Source organism: Lichenostomus cassidix, chromosome 3, assembly GCF_008360975.1.
Source record: "Lichenostomus cassidix isolate B80296 chromosome 3, HeHo_3.0, whole genome shotgun sequence".
NCBI lineage: Eukaryota > Metazoa > Chordata > Aves > Passeriformes > Meliphagidae > Lichenostomus > Lichenostomus cassidix.
In genome coordinates, this window is record NC_139483.1 from 21,712,103 (window position 1) to 21,735,473 (window position 23,371).

General features: G+C 45.4%; 1 protein-coding gene and 1 long non-coding RNA gene across 6 annotated transcripts in view; one reads left to right on the forward strand and one right to left on the reverse strand.

Annotated features, from left to right (window-relative positions):
• LOC146439258 (uncharacterized) lies at positions 1 to 12,008 on the reverse strand. Its single transcript, XR_014850717.1, has 4 exons — positions 11,631 to 12,008; positions 2,472 to 2,591; positions 849 to 992; positions 1 to 245 (listed from the first exon to the last, which is right to left on the reverse strand). It is a non-coding gene; the product is annotated as an uncharacterized LOC146439258 (long non-coding RNA).
• Positions 11,890 to 23,371, forward strand: part of RD3 (RD3 regulator of GUCY2D) — a 22,364-nt gene continuing 10,882 nt past the window's right edge. The window contains exons 1-3 of one of the 5 annotated variants that reach the window (XM_085054889.1): positions 12,519 to 12,641; positions 21,709 to 21,866; positions 22,254 to 22,568. In XM_085054889.1, coding sequence (XP_084911015.1) covers positions 22,273 to 22,568 — 296 coding nt within the window. In that variant the 5' untranslated portion in view covers positions 12,519 to 12,641; positions 21,709 to 21,866; positions 22,254 to 22,272. Of the gene's footprint in view, positions 11,991 to 12,186; positions 12,321 to 12,507; positions 12,642 to 18,267; positions 18,700 to 21,708; positions 21,867 to 22,253; positions 22,569 to 23,371 lie in introns of those variants that run through there. The other 4 variants (XM_085054890.1, XM_085054892.1, XM_085054888.1 and 1 more) reach the window with 4 other exon arrangements.

Sequence of the window (23,371 nt, forward strand, 5' to 3'; positions counted from 1 at the left end):
TAGGAGTGAGAGCTGGTAATAGAAGACAGCAGGAGATCTTGATTTCCTCCTCTTTCCATCACTTTCATATACACCTCTAAAACAAGGGGCTCCACAGCCATGCAGTGCAATCTACAGCTCTGAGACTGCACTCTAGCTTTGTCATTTCAATTTCTCTCTTCTTTTGCTGACCTGAAGGACTAATCCCTTTTCTGTGCCTTGCTGTCAGTCAGTTCTTGCATCATGGCTCCTGACTCCTGTCGTGGCTGAGATACAGTTTAATCAGTGACATGAGGTCTTTTTTCTTCTGCCCAAAACCTAACTGAGAGGACAGCTCAGTGTATGCAATCAGCTCCTGAAGCAGTTGTGTGTGGAATATTGATGCATCTTCCACCTTCCCCAGCCACGTCCATCATGAAATCATCCCCAAACATGCTAACAGTGCACACACACATATGTTCACCCTGCTACAGAAGAACCACTCATTACAGATTCCAGGACTCGAGGTGAGCAGCATGCTGGGCACCAGCTGCGCACAGGCTGTCATCCCTCCCATCACACGTCACCTGCTGCGCGCTGCTTGACCTCTGCCAAGACATTGCCCCAGCAGTCACACCACATTTGGCTGTGTAAGGGGTGCCAGAGCCCTCAGCCAAGCAGAACACTGGAGCATTGCCTGTGCTAAGTGCAGGCTCAGAGAAGTGGCTGGGTCCTTAGCTGCCAAAACCTGTTAGGGCTGTGCTAACCTCGGAGGAGCTACCTGCATTTACAGTGAATAATCACCGCTGAGGAATCTGGGCCGTTAATGGGACAGATGGTTGTAATCCACTCCTTATTGGATAGTTGTGCACATCACGAGTAAGACTTACTGGACTGTTATGGGCAATCAGCAGAGACCTCAAGGACTAAGTGTCAGAGGAAATGGAATGATTGCTGCCTCCGCAGCTGGTCCCTCCCACCAGCCTGGAGCAGATGGCAGGCGAGGAGCTCTCCGTATGGTACCTGTTCGGTCACTGGAAAGAAAGCCATTTCTCAGGACACTTACAGCTTCCACAAAGAATAAATAAACCACCCAGTGAGCTGAATAATAGCTCTAATAGCTATGAAATGCCTTAAAGAATAAATGTGCAGGTAAATCCTGTCACAAAGCCATCAGAATCAGGATTCTGAAACCCCTGTGAGAGTTGACCGATGTGTTTCTGCTGAAAACAGCATTCCTTGACGGTGTTATGATTTCATTACAGTTGGTATCATTACCCAAAACTACATTTATCTGTCTTTGTCAAGCACCAGTATGGCCTGGAGGGAGGAAAAAGATCTGTTGTATAAGCTCAGTGAACATTTACTGCAACTCAATCTTTCTTTCTTCTTTCCCTTCTACTGTTGCCTCAGCCATATTTAAGCTGGCCCTGCTACTTTTAATAGTGTCACAGTGCCCATCGGTGTCTATCTCTACCTTCCAGTTTTCTCTTGCTAGCATACAATGAACACCAGTTCAATGCCAAGGATCAGGCCCAGGAGCCAGTGTGATTTTTTGGCCACTCTCTGTGTCCCTTTTCAAATCCTCAGCAAAGCCTTTCAGTAGAGATAATGAATTTTTCTGCAGAAGCCAGTCAGTTTCTGGAACACTGGACTCAGACATCACAGAACTAATCCTCTTGTACCCTATCACTGAAAACACATTAATGTTTCTTCCCTTCAGCTTCCTTGCATTTCAGCTGCTGGTCCAGGACCAGGCTCATCCTGGCTGAGCTGTGTTTCATGAATCATGACAAGCCACGTCTTGCAGAGATCACAATCATTCTAATCTTCTATCATTATCTCCCAAAGCATCAATAATGTGCTAGATAAATATTTGCAGCAGAAAAGAGACCTCAACTCCCTGTGGCTATGCTGGGTTAAAATCTGACCTTCTGTTTTGAGCTCTTCTCCAGTCTAAAGTCTGAGTGTGTGACAGGCACGGATGATTTGCTCAGAGCAGGGCTGAAATGAGAGTAAAGAGAGGGGAAAGGCATCCCAAGGCAGGTTCTGCTCTGATGTATGCATGGGTGAGGTCCCATGCTGGTGGGGACACAGCGAGGTCAGCACACCCCTCCTATGAGGGGGACTGGAATGGGCACCAGGGTGTAGGATTGGGATAAGATGGCAGTCAGACTCTCTGCTTTGAACACTGTAGGTTCTTTGCCACTAGTATCTCACTCCAGAAGTTACATTCCCCATCAGAATTAGGGCTGTGTGTGCACTTTCCTGTCAGAAGGACTCAGACTGTCAGAGAAAGCTGGTCACTGCCTGCAGGAATCTGCTGGACTGTGTTCACAAAATAAAGATGGTACAAGCTGTCAGGCATGGACAACATACTGTGCATCTCTGTCCCCCTTGCTGACAGATGATTTTGTTTTAGCAATAAGTAGCTGAATGTGGTACAGGTTATTTGTTTTGCGTTTGACTTTTTGTCAGTAATTTTTCCAGAGGAATCTGTCTAGTTCTGCTACCTGCTGCTAAAGCACATCCTTTGAGAGGGCAGTGCCTATGGTCTTCCCTGTTCAGGAGAGTAGCCTCATCCATCAGGTTTCTGTTTCACCTTCTGCTGGCACTTGAGGCTTGAAATGAAACTGCATGAAAAAAATAAGACAGCATTGATTCTTGAGGAAGATGTTATTTGGAATAATTGGGAAAACGTGATCTTAGAGCAGAATAAGAATGTCCTTGGAGTAGCTGCTCTTAAATTATGGTCTCTTCCTTCCTGTAGGCAAGCTTTGAGTAGACAACCATTTCACAGTAATAGCAGTGCTCAGGAAGGAAAGGAGGCTTCCATTTTTAAGCTATTCCTTCCCATTTTCACTTCCAAACTTGGGCTGAGAAAGTAACTGGTGTGTTTTAGCACCAGCAGCACTTGCAGGCTGTCAGCCCTCAGTAAGCAGAGCTGCAGCATCCAACTCCAAATAGGCAGAGGTGTAGGAGAAGCTGTGCCCACTGCCACAAAGGACCTCCATCCCCTCTTTGGACTGAGCTCCAGCCCTGGGGCATGGCTCAGTCACCTGCTCACCTCCATGGGTGGCTTTTCTCTCCAAACTACAAGCACTGGAAGTGGGGGGTGAAGAGAGTGATCCTCTCAGAAACTGGAGCAGCAACAGTACCCACTTGATGCACTTCAAAACTTTTCCTCTCCAAGTCCCTGGAGACACCAAGTGAGTATGATGGGATAGAGACTGTCTTTTTACAGAGAATTTAATTGAAAGCAATGTGGAACAGAGATGTTCAGCATTTTTTTTTTCTCACTTCCATGAGGGAATGGCGTGTCGTTTCTCGATCTAAGGGGGTGGACAGCTTTTGCAGAAGAAAATAACTTCTTGCTTCTACATTTTCTCTCTACACTGCCTCTGCTCTTGCTCGTGGAGCTGCCCGACCACCCAATCTTCACTTTTCCAGCAACTTCAGTTGCTTTATTTGGACAAATAATCCCATTTATTAAATTGGTGTTTTCCACACTGGGCATAATTCATCACAAAACTGAGTCGGCATATTCTGAATTTTCATTCTGTGACACTATTCACAGAAAAGAAACAAAATGGTCTGGTACAGTGGATGCAATTTTCCTGGCACATCTATGGGGAGGACACCTTTAATGAAGTCCATATTGTTCCTCTTTTTTCCCCTTCAAATTTAGGCAGATAAGCCAGGTTTAAATCTTTCTCTGAATTTGCAAACAAGTTCTAGCTTCAGCCTGGGAGAATGTGTGTCAAATACTTTGGAGGCTTTGTGTATATATGTCTGAATGGGTGTCCTGGGAGCTATAGTTGGCCCTGACTGCCTTTGTCCCACAAAAAGGTAGCACTTAGGGGAATATATTTCTTTTCTTTTCTTGCAGTACTGTGCATTAATGCCACCACTCAAGCTAAGAATAGAGAGTCTTCATCTTGATGGCTTTGAAACAGACCAGAACAGCAAATCTCACTAATGTGCAGGCCTGATCCTGCTCTCAGCTGCACAGACTTCTGTGCAACAATTTAGAAGTTAATGATGCACTAGGGACCCTGTGGTGTAGATGAAGCACCATAACAAAGAAATGTTTGTTGAAAAAACACTCTCTGAGCTCTCTCTGGTTCCTTTATCTCAGTGTAAAAGGTAATTTCAAAAATGTCTCACAGGGATGTGCAGTGAGCCTGTCTCTACTGGATATTTTTACTGTTATGTCCAGAGGGCTAGCTGGAGAAGGTATTTATATAATTTTGCCATGACCTTCTTGCCTGAAAGGACTGAAGGCACCCAGAGTGAGGGCCTGAGTTAAAGTTGATTTGGACTAACAGGGAAAGTGGCCCAGAATGAAGTTCAATGATGAAAGTGAAATTATATATTTAGGAATGTACAACTACACAAGTGACACAAGCACTGCAAACTAAGACCCAGGGGTCACAGCAGGTCATGAGATAAATACAAGTCACAGGTATTTACTGTGACTTGGGCCAGCTGATGATCTGAGCTGCAGAGGGGGAATGCTGGTGAGGTGATACTGCTCACACTGCGGCTCTAAGAAAATAATTTAAAAGGACTGGATTTTTAAGGATTCATGTACATTTTGAACAGCTCTCTCTCTGCAAAAATATCCAGATTAATTCAGAAAGTTGTCAAGCAACACAGAGGCACTGTATTTTATGGACTATATAATCCAGACACTTGATTCTTAAAAAATGAAATCAGTATCTGAAATGACAGGTCAGGAAAATCTTGCTTTTCTGAGTCTTTGTTGGATTTCTTGTCCCTCTGCTTCTTCCACACAAAGGACAGCTACCCCTGCCCACATATTCCTTCCTTCCTTCATTTGCTGTGTTAGGAAGAAGGTAAAAACAGTATTGTGAAAGAGACAACAACAAAAAAACACCTGTAAGAAGAGGCAAAACTACTGGAAGAGGCAAAACTACTGGAAGAAGCAAACCTAAGTGTGACAGCACTGCAGTAAATAAGGAAACACCAGTTAAATGAGACATTAGCCATGCAGTTTATATTTGAGTATTTCCAAGTAGATCTCAGTAAGTGCAGCCCAGCTCTGCTCCATTTACATATCCCCCTTTGCCAAAAGGAACAAAGGTAGCTGCTGTAACACTCAGGAGAGGAAACAGGAGAAAGAGTTAGATTTAATGGCACGGTTTTTTGTAATTTCTTTACTATTTTTGGTTCTACTCTCTGAGGGAGGCAGGGAATGAAAGGCTTTAAAGCAGCTTCCTGGCACTAGCGTATAAATGCTGGGGAAATGCATAGCTGGTGTTTGCAGAAGGGGTGGCAAGGACCTGTGCAGGGTATTCATCATGCTGCTCCTTCACATCACAGTAAGTCTGAGAAGCCCCTTCCTCTGCATTCTTACCACACTCATCTTTTCCCCGTGTCCCTGAAAATGCCAAGCAATCATTGGGTTGCTCTCCTTTCTTTTGAAAATCTAGATGTTTTAAACTTCGCTTTTCGTAAACAGGTTGTTGGAAAAGTTGTCAGCCTCTGAGGTGCAGTTAATCTCTGGACAAATATACTTTAAATGGTGCTCTGTTGTCTAGCAACTATACTATAAACAGCCCTCCATTTGTCTCCCGGGGGTAATCACTGATTTCTTGGGGATTAAAGCTTAAGTAACACTCCAATCTAGGTGCATGCATCAGACCACAGCGTATTACAGCAGATTATGCCTCCCAGTATACAGCTTGCTTAACCATTTAGAATCACAACAAAAAACAGACAGTTGCAGTGATAAGAAAATGAGCACTAGCCTGTCAAGTAATTAATATTTAGAGTTAACTTGTAGAACATTCCACTGGCAGACCCAAAACAATTTCTGTCATACGGAAGGGTGGAGTGTCAGCTAAGCATTGTATCAGAACATCTCATCTAGGCTGAGCCTGAGTTATTTCAGATATCTCTTGATAGCTCTCTTGATGCAGAAAGCAGCCTCTTCATGATCTCCTGCATCTGCTGCCTCATGCTGCAGGTATGGAGTTTTACCTTCCAGTGGTGTGCAGGACTGTGCTCCAGTGAGCTTCTACAACTCCCTGGTGGGCACAGGGGCTCAGCACTGGTTGAACAGACTCTCTGCGTGTCGTGAATACAAGTTCCTGGATGCATCTGCTTCCGTAGATCACCGTCTGCTTGAGACACTGAAATGTGCTCTTGCTAAATCCCTGCATTAACACCTTCCCCAGCCAAGCTCCCCTGCCCTCAGCTGCTGAGAGTCCCAGTGTAGTGCTAGGGAATGGATGAGTGGGGTAGCCTGGGGTCTGCCCCAAGGAAGGGGCAGTTTTGTGGATGGAATGAAGTGAAATCTAAAACAAATTAAATAAATAGATGACAATTGCAGGCTCTAGAGTTACAACAAGTCTCAGCATTTGTGGGATTAGTTTCAAATGTTGACCTCCCACACTGGAAGAAATACACGTCTGTGCGTGGGTAATGCTACATATCTTTTGGAAAATGGGCGTTTAACTGAAGGAATTATGTTCAAGACATTTAAGATTTACCTTAAGAATTCACATTTTAAAGGGAGCAAGTTTGATAAGATCTGGAAAAACAAACTCACACTGGAGTGTCCCAGCTGCCCGCCTTCCCCTTGTGATGCTGCTTTAATGGCTTGTTTGTAACCCACAAGGAGCAACTAAAGTGTCCCCTCATCCCTGCCACACTCAGGCTCTCCAGGCTTTAGATATGAAGTCAGGAGGCAGCAGAGGCAGCACTCACTCAGCCTCTAAAAAAAACTGTGTGCAAGAAAGGGTAAATTGTTGTGCCTCTCCTCTGCTTTCCCAGCCCATCTGAGCCAGAGTGTCTCTTGCAGCTTCTGCAGCAGCAGATCCCTCTGTGCAGGCTCAAGTGGAGAATGTGTATGGAAAGCAGGGAACAGCCTCCCCAAAGGGAAAATCCTCCCCAGGGCCAAGCCATTGTGAGGGTTGCTGTATGCCAGCTTTTGTTCCCAGCTGTGCCAAGAGGTATTTGAGGCTTATGGGCAGAGTTAGAATGCTCAGCAGGTCAGTGGAGCAATGCAAGGGGTGCCCCAAATGCTGGGTTGAAACTCACTCAAATACAAGTGGTTCCTGTGTGATGTGTGGGTGACCTGGGAGAGAATCCATGGATAGAAATGATAACCCAGGAAATCTGGGCTTAATCCAAATGCCCAAGGGGTGTCCCTCTCTGAAACACCACCATTCCAGAAACCTTCATTCCTAAGCAGTTGTTGGCAATGAGAAAGGACTGATCCTACTTCCCTGACTGTGGAATGTAGGCTTTAAGGTTTTAGGATGTAATGACAGGGAAATTTTGTACCCTGCATCTCTTTTAATGTGTTTGAAAGAAGCATCTGTCAGACCCAAGGAGGAATACAGGCAAGCTCCAGAGCTCTGTCTGTCTCAGAGTGGGAGGAGTTGGCTTTCCTTGGAGGCCTCTGCACAAACAGTGGGATCCCACTGGGGCTGCTTGAGTTTTCAGTTCTTGCCTCCAGAGGATCTTATGACTGTTTTGTCCTTCAGTTTCAAATCCCCAAATCAGTTTCTTAGGTATCCTCATCTTCTTTCTTCTCACTGCTCTCTCCTGAATGGGATGTATGTGTTAAAGTTCGTGTTTCTTGCACAGCACAACCCATGAAGTTTCAGTGATACAATGAGGTTACACATTGAGTGGAGCAATAATTAGATTCCCTCCATATGTGTATTCAGAGAAATGACAGCATTATCATTACACACACCCCACCCTTTTTTTAAAATTACTTTCCAAATCAGCTTAAATCCCTCCTCCCCCTGCAATGATTTTAGTAGATTCTGGAACAAATTCAAATAGAGCATGGACGAAGTCTTGGTCCTGTTGAATTTAATGGCAAAACTCCCATTGTACTGAATTTTGAACAGTGAAAAATTCACTTTTGAATGAAGGAGAAGAAATAATTTGAAGCCTCTTGGGGCTAATGAAAATCTGTTGATTGCTGTCAGTTAGATTTGCATCAGTGTAAAATAAAATAACTCGTTTTTAGGTAAGACAGAGACAAAATCCCTTCAAATATGGAATGAAAGTAGTTACATGTCCGGTACTGGAGCAATTTTCATCATATAATGAAAACAAAAGTTTAAAAAACTATTACTGCTGTAAAGGTGACATCATGGACTATGTCAGCATTTGAGATGTGGTCATTTTAAAAGCCAACAACCTTGGCGATGTCCTTTGGAGAATATAGTTTGTTAACAGTGTACATTAGGAATCAAGCAATCACAGAGAGTGCAATTAAGTGCATAATCACAGATATTTTTGACATCTGTCTACTTATAGGCTCCATGGCATTTTTTGCATCTCCCCCCCTTGTGTCTTCAATTAATTTATCATGACCATCTGTGTTGTATTTTTTGCTGCTCAGCTTGCCTTACTACATCTGTTTTTTGGCTGAGTATTTCATGACACTTCATAATTTTCACTCGGAGCTAAAAGTACAGAACTTGCATTTACTCCATTAAGTTGCTCGGTTAACATAATCAGCATTTAAACTGACCACTACTACTGTTAAATGACTTTTTAAAGTGGAGAACAGAAAGGCAAGAAGGAAGCAACAACAGTTCAGCTCAGGTTTTCTGGTGTTGCTCAGAGTTAAAATTATCAGTTGTTCTACCATCTCCTCCGGTGCTTGCTGTGGATTCTCAGCTTGCAGGATGCTTTGGAGAGAAGGGGAAATGTCCTGGCAGGAAGGGTGTTTGTTTATTATGCTCTGGGCAGTCTCTATGTATAAATGGTTTTGGGGTGCACAGCTAACTACACTCACTGCATGGGGTTGCTCAGAAGTACACAAGGAGCAGTGCAGACCCAGCCTCCCTTCGCTGACTAGTCTGTCAGGAGGAATCAGCAGCTGAAGCTGACTGCAGAGTGGGCAGTGCAAGCAGCAGAGAAGAAATATTTGTAGATTTTTATTTCCTAGTGCCACTGAGGTTAGAGGGATAGTGCTCCTAGTAGGCAACTGATTCCATCTCCCTACAGTGATGCAAACATTTTCTATTGCTTTCCTAGAGTCCTTTGAAATGTTTACCTCAGGGGCTCATCCACAAGAAATATTTGGCCATGATACAAATCTTTTGTCTGAAATTACTGCTTATGACTAATTTTCTTTCCTTAAATTCCTTCCTTTACTCTTGTTAATACTGATCTTAAGCAATCTTTTTCCACTCCTGGTATTGTAACACCCCGTGATTCTCTTTTCTGTGGCTTCAGGATTTTAGGTTTTAATAAACCATAGTTATCATCTTCTCCTACAATAGGCAAGGAGTGCAAGAGTCCAGATACAGTAAGGGGCCTATAACTCAGGAGCTTGTATAAAGTGACAGTAGAAAGGCTGTTCACTTTAGTCACAGCTCTCTCCCTGCAATAACACTATGGTTTATCCATAGTTTATCCAAGAGTCCTGGACAAAATACAGCCTGTTTTGAGTAGTTCTAACTTCTCCTGAGAAAGACCTGTTTGCCTTGCCCATGATCCAGCTGTGTTCTGGAACACCATATCCAAGCATCTGTCCTTTATTGACCCAGGACATGGTTTCCTGAGCAGATTGTTTTAACCTCCTGGGCCAGTGGTTCCTGACAGCACAGCTCCAGCAGCTGAAATGTCAAACCCAAACATTTAGGCCTTGCTGGGCACAGCCAGCAACCCAACGACCCAGACATGGCATGTGGAGGGAGAAGAGGGACATTGTGAGGGGGAAGAGAAAGAGATATGTGCTAGAAAATAATAGCAACATTGCCAGTTATTCTTAAATGAGCTTCAGCCTTGCAAAGCCTGTGGATTGCTGCTGGAGACTGAGTGAACTTTCTCTTGTTTTTGCTCATGGTGCACTTCTGTGTGGGTGGGCTAACTGGATTTGAAGTAAATAGCAGGAAGATCTTTTACATCAGTAAATATAAAACTGTTTTGCTGAGGGAAAACAAGTACTGAAAAATAATAAATTTGGCAAATAGCTCTGAAAGTGGCACTTTTCTAAGCAAGGTTGTAAGTCTGTGAAAAGGCAATGTTCCCTCTGTGAGCCCCATTATATTAGCTGGCACACTTCAGCAACTCAGCCAAAAAACAGCAGGCCAGAAACAACCCTACCATATTAGATTTGCTTTTTGTCAGTGATTGAGTGAGATTATTTTCTTGTGGTTGGACCTATGCAGAAGATAGCAGCAATATGATCTCTGCTGGTTGGAGACGTCCATCCTCAGCACCAGTGTCAGAGGTCCATGACTTTGACACAAAAATATGAAGGTTCTGCAGGCAACATCTGCAGTGTTAGCAAAGTGCTCAGGTGAATCAGGGCAGCAAATGATGAAAAAATAGCAGTCCCAAATGGACTACACTACACACTGTTCAAATGCACTACAGATTGCAATATGGTGAAACTTGATTGTCATGGAGTGTCCTGGAAAATGTACTGCTGAATAAATCTTCCCTTCATCCATGATACCAGAGCATTGCTACCAAGCAACTGTTGATTTGAGTGATCTGATAAGTCATGTCAGTACAACAGTAAAAGAATCCTTAGTTTCAGCTGCTAAATAAGATATAGGAGAGATGAATGATTTTTCAGTTCTGAGTCTTATTTATCTGCAAAGATATGTTCCCAAAGATATTCCCCAGTCATCAGTGGCTCTGATTCATTCATTCTGAATTCTGGCAAGAATTTCCAGGAATTCGCTGCATTGAAAATATAACCTGGAAAACATACCTGAAAACTAAGCATTTTAAAGGGGTTTTGTTCTGCATTAGTCAGAATTGATGATTTTTCAAATAGGTTTTAGTGTATGAAAATATAATGGTCTTTATTCATGTAAAATGACTTTGTACTGAAACTCAACAATCCCATTTAGAGCAGAGCATACCCAGAATGGTATAAATCTCGGCAAACTGGGCTGGCATTGAAGCTCAGGACAGAGTAGTAATCCTCCACAGATAATTAGAGCAGCAAAATGCTTCTAATCTCTTTGATAGTCCAGTTGTGGTTTTTGATCTAATAATAAACTAAACTTTAAAACCCCCTACCCTCATACATTTTAATTTAAACTGCACAGGACATCTTTTAATCAGTAATTTTTTAGCTGGACTGTTTTGATTTACATATGTGGTGCACACAAATACATGGTCTGAAAATACCACTGTCCTCTGGCTGTGTGAGTACTGCATAAATACCAAGATGCCAGAACTTGGGCCATAATTCCTGAAAGCTTTTCAGTGGGAACATGATTGACTTTACACACATGCTTAGGTTGCACGTGTCTTTGAGTGGTGTCACTGTCCCCGTGCTCTCCTTCCCCAAGGCTGCATCTCTGCAACCCTCTGGCACAGCCTGGCTCTCTTTGAATTTGGCAGGGGTTTGGCCAACGACAGTGGGGATGGTTTTGTGTATTTTTGTTCCATGGGAAAAGGCTGGGCGAGGAGCTGTGGGCTTACAAAAGTCACTCCGGCTGGGACCATCTAATCCAACCCCTCTGCAGTGAGAAGGGACATCTTCAGGTAGGTCAGGCTGCTCACAGCACTCTCCAACCTGCCCTTGAAAGTTTCCAGGGTTGGGACATCCACCTCCTCACCGGGCAACCTGTGCCAGTGTTTCACCACCCTCACTGTAAAAAACTTCCTCATCTTCTCCTCCCCCACGCCCGTCCAGCTCCCGCGCCGACCCCTCATTCTTTGATCCACACAAGTGAAACCCTTGTGGGTTCTGCGGCTGAAGACTGCTCTGCTCTGTTCCTAAAGGACTTGGCGAGAAATGAATGAACAGATCCAGTTTCTGCGCCGTTATCTGTCGGTGCAAATTCCGTGCACAGCAGCGAGTCCCCGCGGGGGGCTGAGGTGCCGGTGGGATGCCCGGGCGGAGCTCACGCCCCTGGACCGAACGAGCTTCCCGGGTCGCTATGGGAACGGCGGCGCGGGCGGGGCGCGGCGGCGGAGCGGCTCCGCTCAACTTCGGGGAGCGGAGCGGAGCGGCGAGAGGCGCTGCCCCGGCTGGGCGCCGGCGGCGGGACGGGAGCGGCACCGCGGTGAGGAGCAGGAGGAGCAGGAGGAGCAGGGGACGCTGCCCGCGGCGGTGGCGGCGGGCGGGGTGCCCGGCGGGGCGGAGGCGGTGTCCAGCGGAGGGGACCGCTGTGTTTGCGGCGAAGAGACCGGGGCTGGGGTGTCCCCGTCCTCCCGAGCCGGGGTGCGGTCATCGCCCGGCCCGAGCGGCTCCCGGCAGGGCGAGGGGTGCGGCCACCTCCGCCGGGACAGCCCCGAGCCGGGGGGCGACGGGAACAAACCCCGCCGTGCCGCCGGCAGAAAGTCCCAGTGCCCCGAAGTACCTGCCTTTCTTCAAAGGGCCGCCTGGGCTGCAGGTTAGAAAACCCCACAAAGTTTTCGTGTTTTGGAGGGACTTTTAAACAGGGGCCGAATTCTGGCTGAGCCGAGAGGTGCCGGCTCTTCGCCGGGAGGCTGTGTCTGTGGAGGTGCTGGACCAAGCCCTAATCGCTCAAAAGCACTGCCGTAAGCCCAGCTGTTATCCCTCGTCACCAGGCTAATCCGTACCCCAGTGTGGGTTTAAGCTCGCTGTGCCAGTTCAGAGGGCTTGACTTGGAGCCACGTCCTCCTGCCGGTCCCCTCTCCGCTCGCCCTGGGTCCGTCTGTCCGCACAGGCAGCGGGAGCGCTGGTGCCAAAGGTGAGGCGGGATGGGTGGGCAGCGAAGGGAAGGGATGGGAGCTGGGGCGCTCCGACAGCTCTGCCAGGCTGGGATCGGGCACGGCTGCCTGGAGCATGGATAAGCACCGGGAACTGGTTACGTAAGGACAGGCAATCGAGGAGGAAAGCATGGTTTATGCAGCCTTATACTTATGCCATATTAAAAATCTCTCCGATTAGACCAGCCCTAAGTGTCTGCAGTGTGGAAATCCAGTGTTTATTAACCCCAGCGAGGTACCACTAAGGCCGTTGAGATAACTTTGGAGTTATGGCAGTGTAACTAAGGATAGAACACATTGTACATCTTCTAGTGCTGATACATTAATTAAAACCTGTGTCAGGACAGCGCTGTTCACCGCTCACAGAGACTGCTCTCTCTGTGCCTGCAGGTGGGACATGCAGCTATTGCAGGGGGGAAAGCATGAGCTTTCCCAGAGCTCTGCCAGGTGCTGCCAATGCTGTGTGTGATCTTGTCAAAGACAGGCTTAAGTTTTCAAACTGTAAATTTAGCATTCTTATTTTGGTTGCTAATTTCAGAAAAATGTGTATTTTTAAGTAACTCCTGTCACAAGGATCAAACTTTAACAGTGATCCTAGTATTCTGCAGTACAGAGTACTCTCATTATAGGAGTAATTCTGCAGTGAATCAAGGCAGAGTGAGACTTTGGGAATCTTCAGTCACAGTCAATATTCTTTCTGTAGATACTGTAAGTGTAACTAAGGTTCAGTCCTGAACAGAAATGTGCAGGTGTCTGTTAAAAGGCATTCTCACATTATGATGCAATGAATTACTCCTGCTTTCCCAGAAGAATCAGCCCTCAGTCTGGATGGCAAATGCACATCTCACCTGCTCATTTTCACAGCTCTTAGTCTGGTCTCTGCTACAATACATGAATAGAAAAACTTCAGAGGACCTGATGACAGGTGGAATATGCCTTTGGGTTAGAGTTTCAATCTCTTTATATAATTCTATATATATGAATATCTGCAGAGGATGACAGTATTAGAAACCAACCTGTGACATTACTGCTGCTTTAATAACATTGTGTAGTTACAGAGACTGTAGAATGGAGAAAGATGAGCTGGGGATCTCTCAGTTTTCATTCTGAAAGCCTTTTGTGTTAGAGCCTCTGTCAGATGCTATTACAGCTTTTTTGCAGAATACTTTTATTTGTGGTTTGAATAATTTTAGTAACAGAAATGCTATGGGTCTGTGTTACCTTCTGAACTCTCATTTACGCAGCTGAATGAATGGTGAAGAATACTTTACATCCCTCTGTCCTGACTGGAAACCTGGCTTTGTAGTCTGCAGAGATCAAAGCAAGATAGAGAATTGAAGGTGTGTTTGATCCACCACCTGAGCAATATATATGAGTTTTAATAACAAGTCAGGCAATCAGAGCAATTCAGTGTGCTTTAACTTCTTGTCTTCTGTAGGTTTAGGTAACAGTTCAGTGCAAGTTGTATATGCCAGAGTGCTAAATTTTATGGTTGCTACTAGAAACATTGTTTCAAGCGTGAGTGAGAATTTGGCATGAAAATAGTCCTGTTTTTCAACAAATGGAACTCATTTGCTTTGATAAGTAGATAAACTGTAAAATACTGCTCTGCTTCATGAGCAGATTTGAGTAGAACCCACCCTTTTGCTTCAGCAGATAACACAGATTATCTTCTGTAGAGAGTCCCAGGCATTAGGAGGGCTCCAGGCTATTGGGCCCTTCCTTCACTCTTTAAGATCTGTAGACTGGATTTTCTTCTGGAGTTAATCAACAGAACTCTCATTTATTTCAACGAGGCTAATCTGTTTTACATTAGTGCAGCTTTGCTGTGGATCATGAAGCTGTACCTGTTAGATCAGCTACCTTTTCTCATCATGTTGTTTTGGCCAGTGACTGAGAAACACTTCTCTCATTCATACCTGAACTTGGGTCCCAGTTTGCACTAGATTCTTGTTTCTTTACCTCTCTTGCAATCAAAATGCAGATGTAAAGTGCATGATAGACTTGTTTTCCAGAAGATTGAAGCTCTAAGAATGTATTACAAACTACACAAATGCTGTGGAGGTGAGAGCAGTACTTTTAGAGTATTCTCAATTTTAAAGACTTTCATTACAAAAAAAGAAAAAAATACCTTTTGAAGGCTACCAGATGCAGAAAATGTGACCTGGTCACAGATAGCATCACTGTTGTGGTATTTCCAGAAGGCCACTTGACCTTTCCTTTGGTAGAAATGGTACCACTTTTGTTTCTTTTTCATCCTGCAGCACCTTTGGTTCACTCTGGCTGCCCTCCTGTCATGTTTACCAAGCGGTGATTTTGTCATACACCTTCACTAAAGCCTTGTCTCTTAACTCTGTGGCAATGACACCAGACAAAGAGCCAGTCCATTTCTACAATTCTGACAGTGCCAAGCCTGTTGGAGAAAATTGAATGCAGAACTGAGGCTTCATGCTGAATGGCAGCATGGCTGTCACACGTTTTTGGGAGCGCTTGTCACTCGGGAGCAGAGCCGGGCAGCAGCAGGAGCTGTCAGCCTGGGGCAGGCAGGTCGGACTGGCATTGCCTGGCATGCAAAGGCCTGCTGGGTGCCACAGTGCCCTGGCACAGCTGGCTCGCTCTTGGACACTGCTGTGAGATGCTTTTTGCTGTCCTTAAACACCTGCAGCCGTGAAGACTTGACCATAAGGTTGCATTTAAAACATTCTCTTCATCCCCTGCGCTTCTGTTATTCAAAGCTCCTTGTCGCCTGTAACAGGGTCATGTACCTGCAAACGTTTTAACCACTGTGATTTTCAATTTTTTTAGTCCAGAAATAGCTTGTGTCCATCACAACAGGGGAATCAGTGTGCTTATGAAGCAAAACACAGGTTCTCTGCTGTGGCCTATAAGCAGAGCCCTGAATGTCCTCCAAAGTTCTCTCTTTATTCTGGAGGTCAGAATGAGGAATGCTGCTGTGTTAATACCATGGTATTTGCATTGCTTTTAAATTTTTTGATTGAAAAGCTCTACCTACTGCTTTTTCAGCATTAATTGCCTCGTAGCATCTCAGGCTGAGGTTATAGTAATTTCCACTGAGATTACAATCTCATGGCAAGTAGCTGTAAACACCTTAGCCTTCCCTGTCACTGAACAAGAAAGGAGATTCCAGACAGACAGAAAGTAGGGTTCTTTGGGACCTGGTAAGGTAAAATTCTCCATATGGGGAGAATAATGGGAAGCAATTAAAAAAAGTCATAGAATATCCTGAGTTGGAAGGGATCCACAAGGATCATTGTAGTCCAGCTCCTGTACCCACAAAGGACATCCCCAAGTATCACACCATGTGTCCAAATGCTCCTTGAGCTCTGCCAGGCTTGGTGCTGTGACCACTTCCCTGGGGATCTTGTTCCAGTGCCCAGCCACCCGCTGGGTGAAGAACCTTTTCCTGATATCCAGCCTAACCCTCCCCTGACACAGCTTCAGACCATTCCCTCAGGTCCTGTCGCTGGTCACTACAGAGAAGAGATCAGTGCTGCCTCTCTGTTTCTCCTTGTGAGAAAGGTGTAGACTGCAGTGAGGTCTCCCCTCAGTTTCCTCTTTTCCTGGCTGAGCAAACCAGAAAGTGGTGGAGAACAGAGAATAGGGATTCTTTTACAAAGCTATGGTGGACTATATAAATAAAATTGAGAAGGTGTTGGCAGCAGTTTCTTAATTAGAACTTGCTAAGATTCTTTGGAACAAAATTAAAATATCTTCATCACAAGAGAAATAGATTTTGAGGTTCATCTCTGATGCTATTCCTACTTAATGCTGTTTCACACAGATAGAGCCAGCAGCATAGCCATGACCACAATTTCTGCCTGAGCAGCTGGATAAACATTGCATCAGTTAGCACAGAATTCAGAGATGGGTGTAGCCAAACCAATTTTAATCTACCTATGAGTTGCAGTCCAGACAGATAGATACTAGATACCCTTTGCTATCTGAAGGACATTGGACTTTCCTGGACAATATAATCCAAACTTTATTGAAGAAGTAAATCATTTAAAACAAAGTTTAAAATGCAGTTTCACATTATCTCTTTTATCTGTGACTTCATGTCTCTTATGAAGTACAGTTATGGGAACAATCTGGAGATCTGATGCATTTATTTTAGAAATAAATTTCCTTGTTTGTTACCCTGTGATCTGGCATGTTTGGAAAAAAGCTAAGTGGGTATCTTGCATGAGCAAATTCTGTTCTCTGACTGTAGTTTTAAGGAACTATCACCCACAAGCAGGGAGGGAAGGCATTTCCCAGCTCTTCAGCCCAGTTTGTTGGTATGCTTTGGGTGCTAGTGGATTTCCTGGGAATCTATCTATAGCTGAGTGACAACCCTTCTATTGACATCACCGGATTAGGGATTAGGCTCCTATCACCTAACCCCTTAAGGCTTCTCCTTCTGCTCCACCCCAATCACCACACCCCTAAGGTCCCTGAGAGTCACACAGGATTGTCAGCAGCACTCCTGGGCTGTGAAGGCAAAGGCAATTCACAGCAGACTTGTCAAACTGAGGACATACCTTATGAAGAGTCCTACTCTATTCCCATTTTTTTCAGAAATGCACATTTTCTACTCTCTGCCTATTTCTCTCCTACTCTGGAGGGCATTACAAGCTGGGAACCAGGAGGAGGATCAATGGAAAGAAATTTTTTATTCTCAGAATTTTATTTTCTATATACTAAACAAGTCCTGCTGATTGACTCATGGTTTACCAGAAAGCAGCCCTGCTCTAACAAGTCTTAGCAAGTGGTGATCCAACCTGCAAGAGCCTGGAGGAGACTGTCTGTCAGGTTGTATGAACAGCCTCCAGTTGGCCAAAGACCAGCCAGAGAGCAGGCCAAGGAAACATATTCCATTTGCTGGTAAAGGAGCTAGGAAGGGCTGAAATCCTGTTTTAGGAAAGTGAAAAAACAGATAAGACATGTGAATGTTGATATTTCTGATGATTCTTTGGTGTGTTCTTTGGAACAAGAAGAGGAAATCACATGGGGGAACATGGGAGAAGGTAAAAAAATGGAAGATGAGGTGAAATTGTTCAGAACATGCCCTGAGAAAAGAATGGAGAAAGCTGTAAAGTACACAATGAGAAAAATGTAGGATTTGCTGACAGTGTACAGAACAAAAAAGGAGTTTTGAAGAAAGACAAAACTAACAGGAAACATTTACATGAAAAACTCTCAGAGGGACTTACTAACAATCACTAAAATTTGAAGCAACCCCTCAGAGGATGTGTGAGAGAGAGAAAGCAAGGTATTCCAGACTTTAGCACAGCTGAGGTAAATGTGTGCTTAAAACTCTGTGAGGTGCTTGGTCAGACTTGCAGTGTGAGGGGAAGGCTTGTTTTCTAAAGAAAGGTCTGGGGCAAATGACACCAAAGTCTTGGAACCCAGATCTGTTTCTGGAGTGGAACTTACATAAACCCCTCTGAAATTTTGCTTGAATGACACCAGAGTAGTTCATCAACTGGATTGTGTCAGCTCCCAGGATAGCCTCTTAGAAGGAATTAGAAAATGGACTGTTTGTGCAACAGAAAGATCTGTATTCAGCTGGGGCAGTGTCTCTTTTTAAAAATAATTTTAATGTGAATACTTGCAAAGTGTAAATTCGTCCTTTCCCCCAGTAAGAAGGTCAGGCTGTAACTTCTGCCTTTCTTTAGTTGTCTGCATCTTGCCAACAGACCTTTGAGTTTTTCCACATGGGAAAGCCATTTTGAGTCAGTTAATGATTAGCCTGCCTGTGAACTTTAAATTAAAACCAGCAGCCACAATTAATGGAGCCCACAGTATCTTCTGCAGGCTGCAAAGAGCAGTAGTGGGAAGAGTGGTGGCTAGTTGAGCCTGCTAAATAGACATGGCCAGTTGCCAGCTCTCAAAAAGAGATGATGGATGAGAGATGGGGAAGGAAACAATCACATGCAAACAAGGCTTCCTTAGGAACAGCCAGCACAAGCTGCCAATGTGCATGAAATGCTTACATGGGATTTTCCTTCATTTGAAAAGAGGCCATTTCAGCTGCAGGTGAGGTGCTTGCCCTCCTTTATATTCTCATCTGGAAGCAGATTGTTTTATGGGAGTCAAGTGAAAGCCCCATTTGGGGTAAGTGGTATCAGTGTTCCCATACCAAAGGTAAATCTGCCTGCTACTGGAGCTTTCTGAAAGCTCTGGGACTGGGCAAAGCTCAGGTTTAGCAGGCCTTGGTATCAGCAGACAAGGTATTATTTTTCATTATTTTTCTGTTTATTCTCTGCAATACTAGTGCAAGGTAAAATGGTTCTCATGCAGAATACCTTGCTTTGAGGGAGACCTGTGGAACTACAAACTATAAAGGCAGTAAGAACAGCCCAGGATCATGCAAAACCCAAGTCTCCTTGCTCTCTTTCCCATTTTGACGGGAATATTCTGCTAAATTCCCCTCTTGCTCCCCTTCTAATGAAACAGCTGGTGAGCTAGGAATAGCTGGAAGGGCATTCCTCAGCTTCACAGTTATAATGCTTTATACTGATTTACCCCTAATGCCACTGAAGTCAGCAGAGTTAAACCAGTGTGAGATCAGGTCATAGCCAGAATAAACACAAATTAAAATACTGAAGGGCATGTTCACCTTCGCCAGATAAAGACACAAATAGAAATAATAATCGTACCTTATTTGGTCAGGTACCTGTAACAGCTTACAAAAACTACTGACATCACAGAAGCTAAAAAGAAATAGGAGACTTAAAATTATTTACAACAGAATGTGGTCTGTTACGCTCCTCACTTTTGTTAGTGATACACAAGGGGTGATCAGACCAAGCTAAAGATCTTCATCCTCAATGATGTGCAATGGTGAGTGGGGGCCACCATGTAGCAAGCTCCAGGTACACGTTGGAGTGCTGGGACCACAGACTCGAAGCTGTCAGCACAGTAGCTCCAGCCTGAGTTTGTTCCTTGTGTCTCGGGTGAGTAAGCCAGTGGCAGACACCAGAGCGCTGCGTGGTGATGTGGGAGCTGCTAGCTGGAGTCACCCTGCCGATAAAAACAAATGGAAGCACTGGCTGCTCCTCCTCCTCCAGAGCACAGAGATGAGACAGGAGCAGGATTACTTGCAGCAGCTGCAGACTGTGACTCCTGTCATGAGGATAATCACATCTGATGCTCCAGGGCACAAGCAGCCACTGCAGCCATCTCTCCTGTACAAGCACTGTAAACCAGCCAAGGTATTCCTGTTTATGCAGTCTCGGGAGAGGACCTGTGGCCTGACACTCTGAGGTAGCTACCTCTGTGACCTGTGGAAGTTTTCAGCCCTTTTATGTCCTCCTTCTGAAGAAACTGGTATTGCTTGCTGAGAGAGGTAGGATATAGGACTAGAGAAACTAGTCCTTTGATGCAGTTTGGCAAACTTCCTGATTATAGAAAAGCCTAAGCATTAGAGCCTGAAATAATTACAAACATGGGACACTGTACAGACTATCCAGGTTTTTGGAGCATTTGCCTTTAATGGTGTGATGCATTTATATAGTATGAACACTTTTGAAAGAGAACAAGGCTACTTTATGACAAGTGAATGATGCATGGAAGCATCTCTTCCTCACAATCAGGGCAGAATCCTATTGATCATTTCTCATCTAGGGACTCTGGGAGCTCATGGCTCTCAGCTGTAGTGGGAATACCGTGTAGTTATGATCTGTTGGTGATTTTCATTGTCACTAAAGGCCCTAGACCCCAATGTGGAAACTTAAATCAAAAGCATGTTTTTCTCCATTTCGTGTCTGTCTTCGTGTCTGTGTCCCAACAGCGAGGATTTGCTCAGGCCCTGCAGAATCAGACTCTTTAATCCCTTGCCCTCATGTTAACTTTTGACGCCATATCCTGATTGGGCTGCTGCCAGGAGTAGCCTTTCTGTAATCCCAGCTGCAATCATTATTTGTGCCACCCCTTCTCCCCAGGGGCTAATGGAAGGGAGCAACAAGGCACGTAAGTGCAGTGTGTGAAGAAACAGATGCTGTTTTGCTCCTGTTCAGCTCCCTAGTGCCTGTTTAGGATTCCATTGTGTTTAAATACAAGTACAATAGGTAATAACTTTGTTCCATGCATTGTCCTCCTGAAGGGACAACATGAAGGGATTGGCTGGGTGGGGAGTTAATTCCATCTTTTTCTGAGCTGATTGATGCAATTTGCTCTGTCCTCTAAGTGCTGGGTAACTCCCCAGCAGTAGAAACCTCTCAGTTAGAAGTAGTAACAGTTTAAACCTCGGTATGCTTCTGCTTCCCTCTCAGCCCAGCCTCAGTTCCCTCGGCACTGGCGGCGGTGCTGAAGGAGTGCTTCTGCAGCAAAAATCACAGCAGCAGCAAACGCACCCAGGTGTATTTGGTTTGTGTGGCAAGGTTTCGGGGGGGGGGGGTGGGGGGTGCTACAGCAGTGGCTTCTGTGAGAAGCTGCCAGAAACTTCCCTCGTGTCCAAGAGAGACACCACCAGACAGCTCCAACATGGACCCACCGCTGGCCAAGGCTGAGCCCAGCAGTCCAGGTGTGCCCTGCAGCCCATGGAGGTCCATGGTGGAGCAGAGATCCACCTGCAGCCCATGGGGGACCCCAAGCCAGAGCAGCTGGATGCCTGAATGAGGCTGTGATCCCGCGGGAAGCTTATGTTAGAAGAGGTTCTGGGTAGGATCTGTGAGGGACCTCACACTGGAGCAGGGCAAGAATGTGAGGAGTCCTGCCCCAGAGGAGGAAGGAGCTGCAGAAACAATGTGTGGTGAACTGACTACAATCCCCTATTCCCCATCTTCCTGTGCTGCTGGGTGGGAGGAGGTAGAGAATTTGAGAATAAAGCAAAACCCAGGAAGAAGAAAGGAGTGGAGGGAAATTGTTTTAAGATAAGGTTTTGTTTCTCATTATCTCATTGTGATTTGATTAGTAATAAACTAATATACCCAAGTCAAGTCTGTTTTGCCCATGACAGTAATTGCTGAGTGATTTCTCTCTGTCCTTATCTCGAACTATGAGCCTTGCCATACATTTTCTCTCTCCTGTCCAGCTGGGGAGGAGATAGAGCAGCTGGTGATAGAGCAGCTTTGGCAGGCACTGGGTGGGCACCAGCTTCAACCCACTGCACCAGATTACTTATCCTGCCTCCTCCCTAAGGATCTCCTGGCTAGAATGTAGCTCCCAACCATCGTTTGACTCTACGCATCGAGTTTTTACAGGTAGGGTTGCCGGAAGGTCATGCCCTCCCATGAAGGTTCAGCCAGACAAGCCTGAACCCCATGTGTGGGCAGGAGAATGCCTCCCCAGCCTAGCCTGGAGGGAGCAAGGTATCCTTGTAACCTGATTTAAGATGTAAGGACTGTGACTCATTTTAATTACACGGTGAGTGGAAGTTAAGGGAGATGGTGCCTCTTCTCCCTTTGTCTTGCCCTCTGCACAAGCTGGCTGAATGAGATTTCTCAAAGTGTCCAGCACCAATTATTTCCACATGGCTATCCAGTGGCAATTTTGACAACAGACTGGAGGGATGTGGGGGAGAAAATGCTCTCAGCTGAGGTGTGTTGATGTTCTTTTTCTCTCCTTCTCTACCCTCAACCCACTCCCAGCGAAGACACACCGAGCATTATGTCATTGGCATCGTGGTTCAGGTGGAATGAGCCCCCAAACCGTATCTCCCAGAGGAACCCCACAGAAATGGTGGTTGAAACGCTCATGATGGAGCTGGGCTGGCAGATCAAGCAGGCAGAGAAGCAGCAGCGCGAGAGGGAGAACGAATACCGCAAGATCAAGACTGGGGTGGACTACGGCTGGCTGGTCAGCTATCCAAAGCAGAGCTATGACATCAGCCCCGGGGAGCGGCTGCAGCTGGAGGATATGTGCACCAAAATCCATCCTTCCTACTGCGGGCCTGTCATACTCAGGTACAGTAAAGGATGGGATGATACAGACCTTTCCTTTCCCCCTTTCCTCTTTATGGTATGTGGGGAGAGAGTGAGCGTTGCCAGCCCCAACAGAACCAAAACTTGGCATCCTGTATCATAAGTCATGTTGGGATAGTGTCTTTGGGAAAGAAGTCTAATGTTTTAAGTCAGTTTAACATGACATCACTTCCTCCAAGAAGTTACTAAATGCCACTTCCCTCTGACGTTGGCTTGAGTACTTTATGCTCCTGAGTAGCAAGAACAGCTTTACCTTGCCTTATGAACAGTTACCATCTCAGTATCGTGTTGGCTTTTTTTTGCTTCAGACTTTAGAATCTCAGAGAAACTGAGGTTTAAAGGGACCTCTAGAGGTATGTACTTTCACCTCTTACTTGGAGTAGGGCCACCTTCAAAGTCAGATCAGGTAGCTTAGGGCCTTGTCCTGTCCATTGCTGAATAACTGTGAGGGTGGAGGTACCACAGTCTCTGAACAACCTCCTTTGGTTTACCTCCTGTCACTGGAGCCTTCATTCCTTGATTTAGGCTGTCCACAGCAGGTCTACTGAGGTACTCGTCCCCAGTGTCCAAACTAACCAAAAGGTGCTATTATTTTTTCAGCCTATGAGCCAGGTATTCCCAGAGAATGTCTCCCTTCCCTACCCTCCCTCTTCACCCTTGACATGGAGTCATGAGATGCAGTTGCTGCTTCTGACCTCTGCACTGTAGATGCAGACACAGCCTCTCAGACTTGCTGTTGAGCCTTTCAAGTGCTAGACTTATTGCTGCTTGCCAGCTGAGTGACC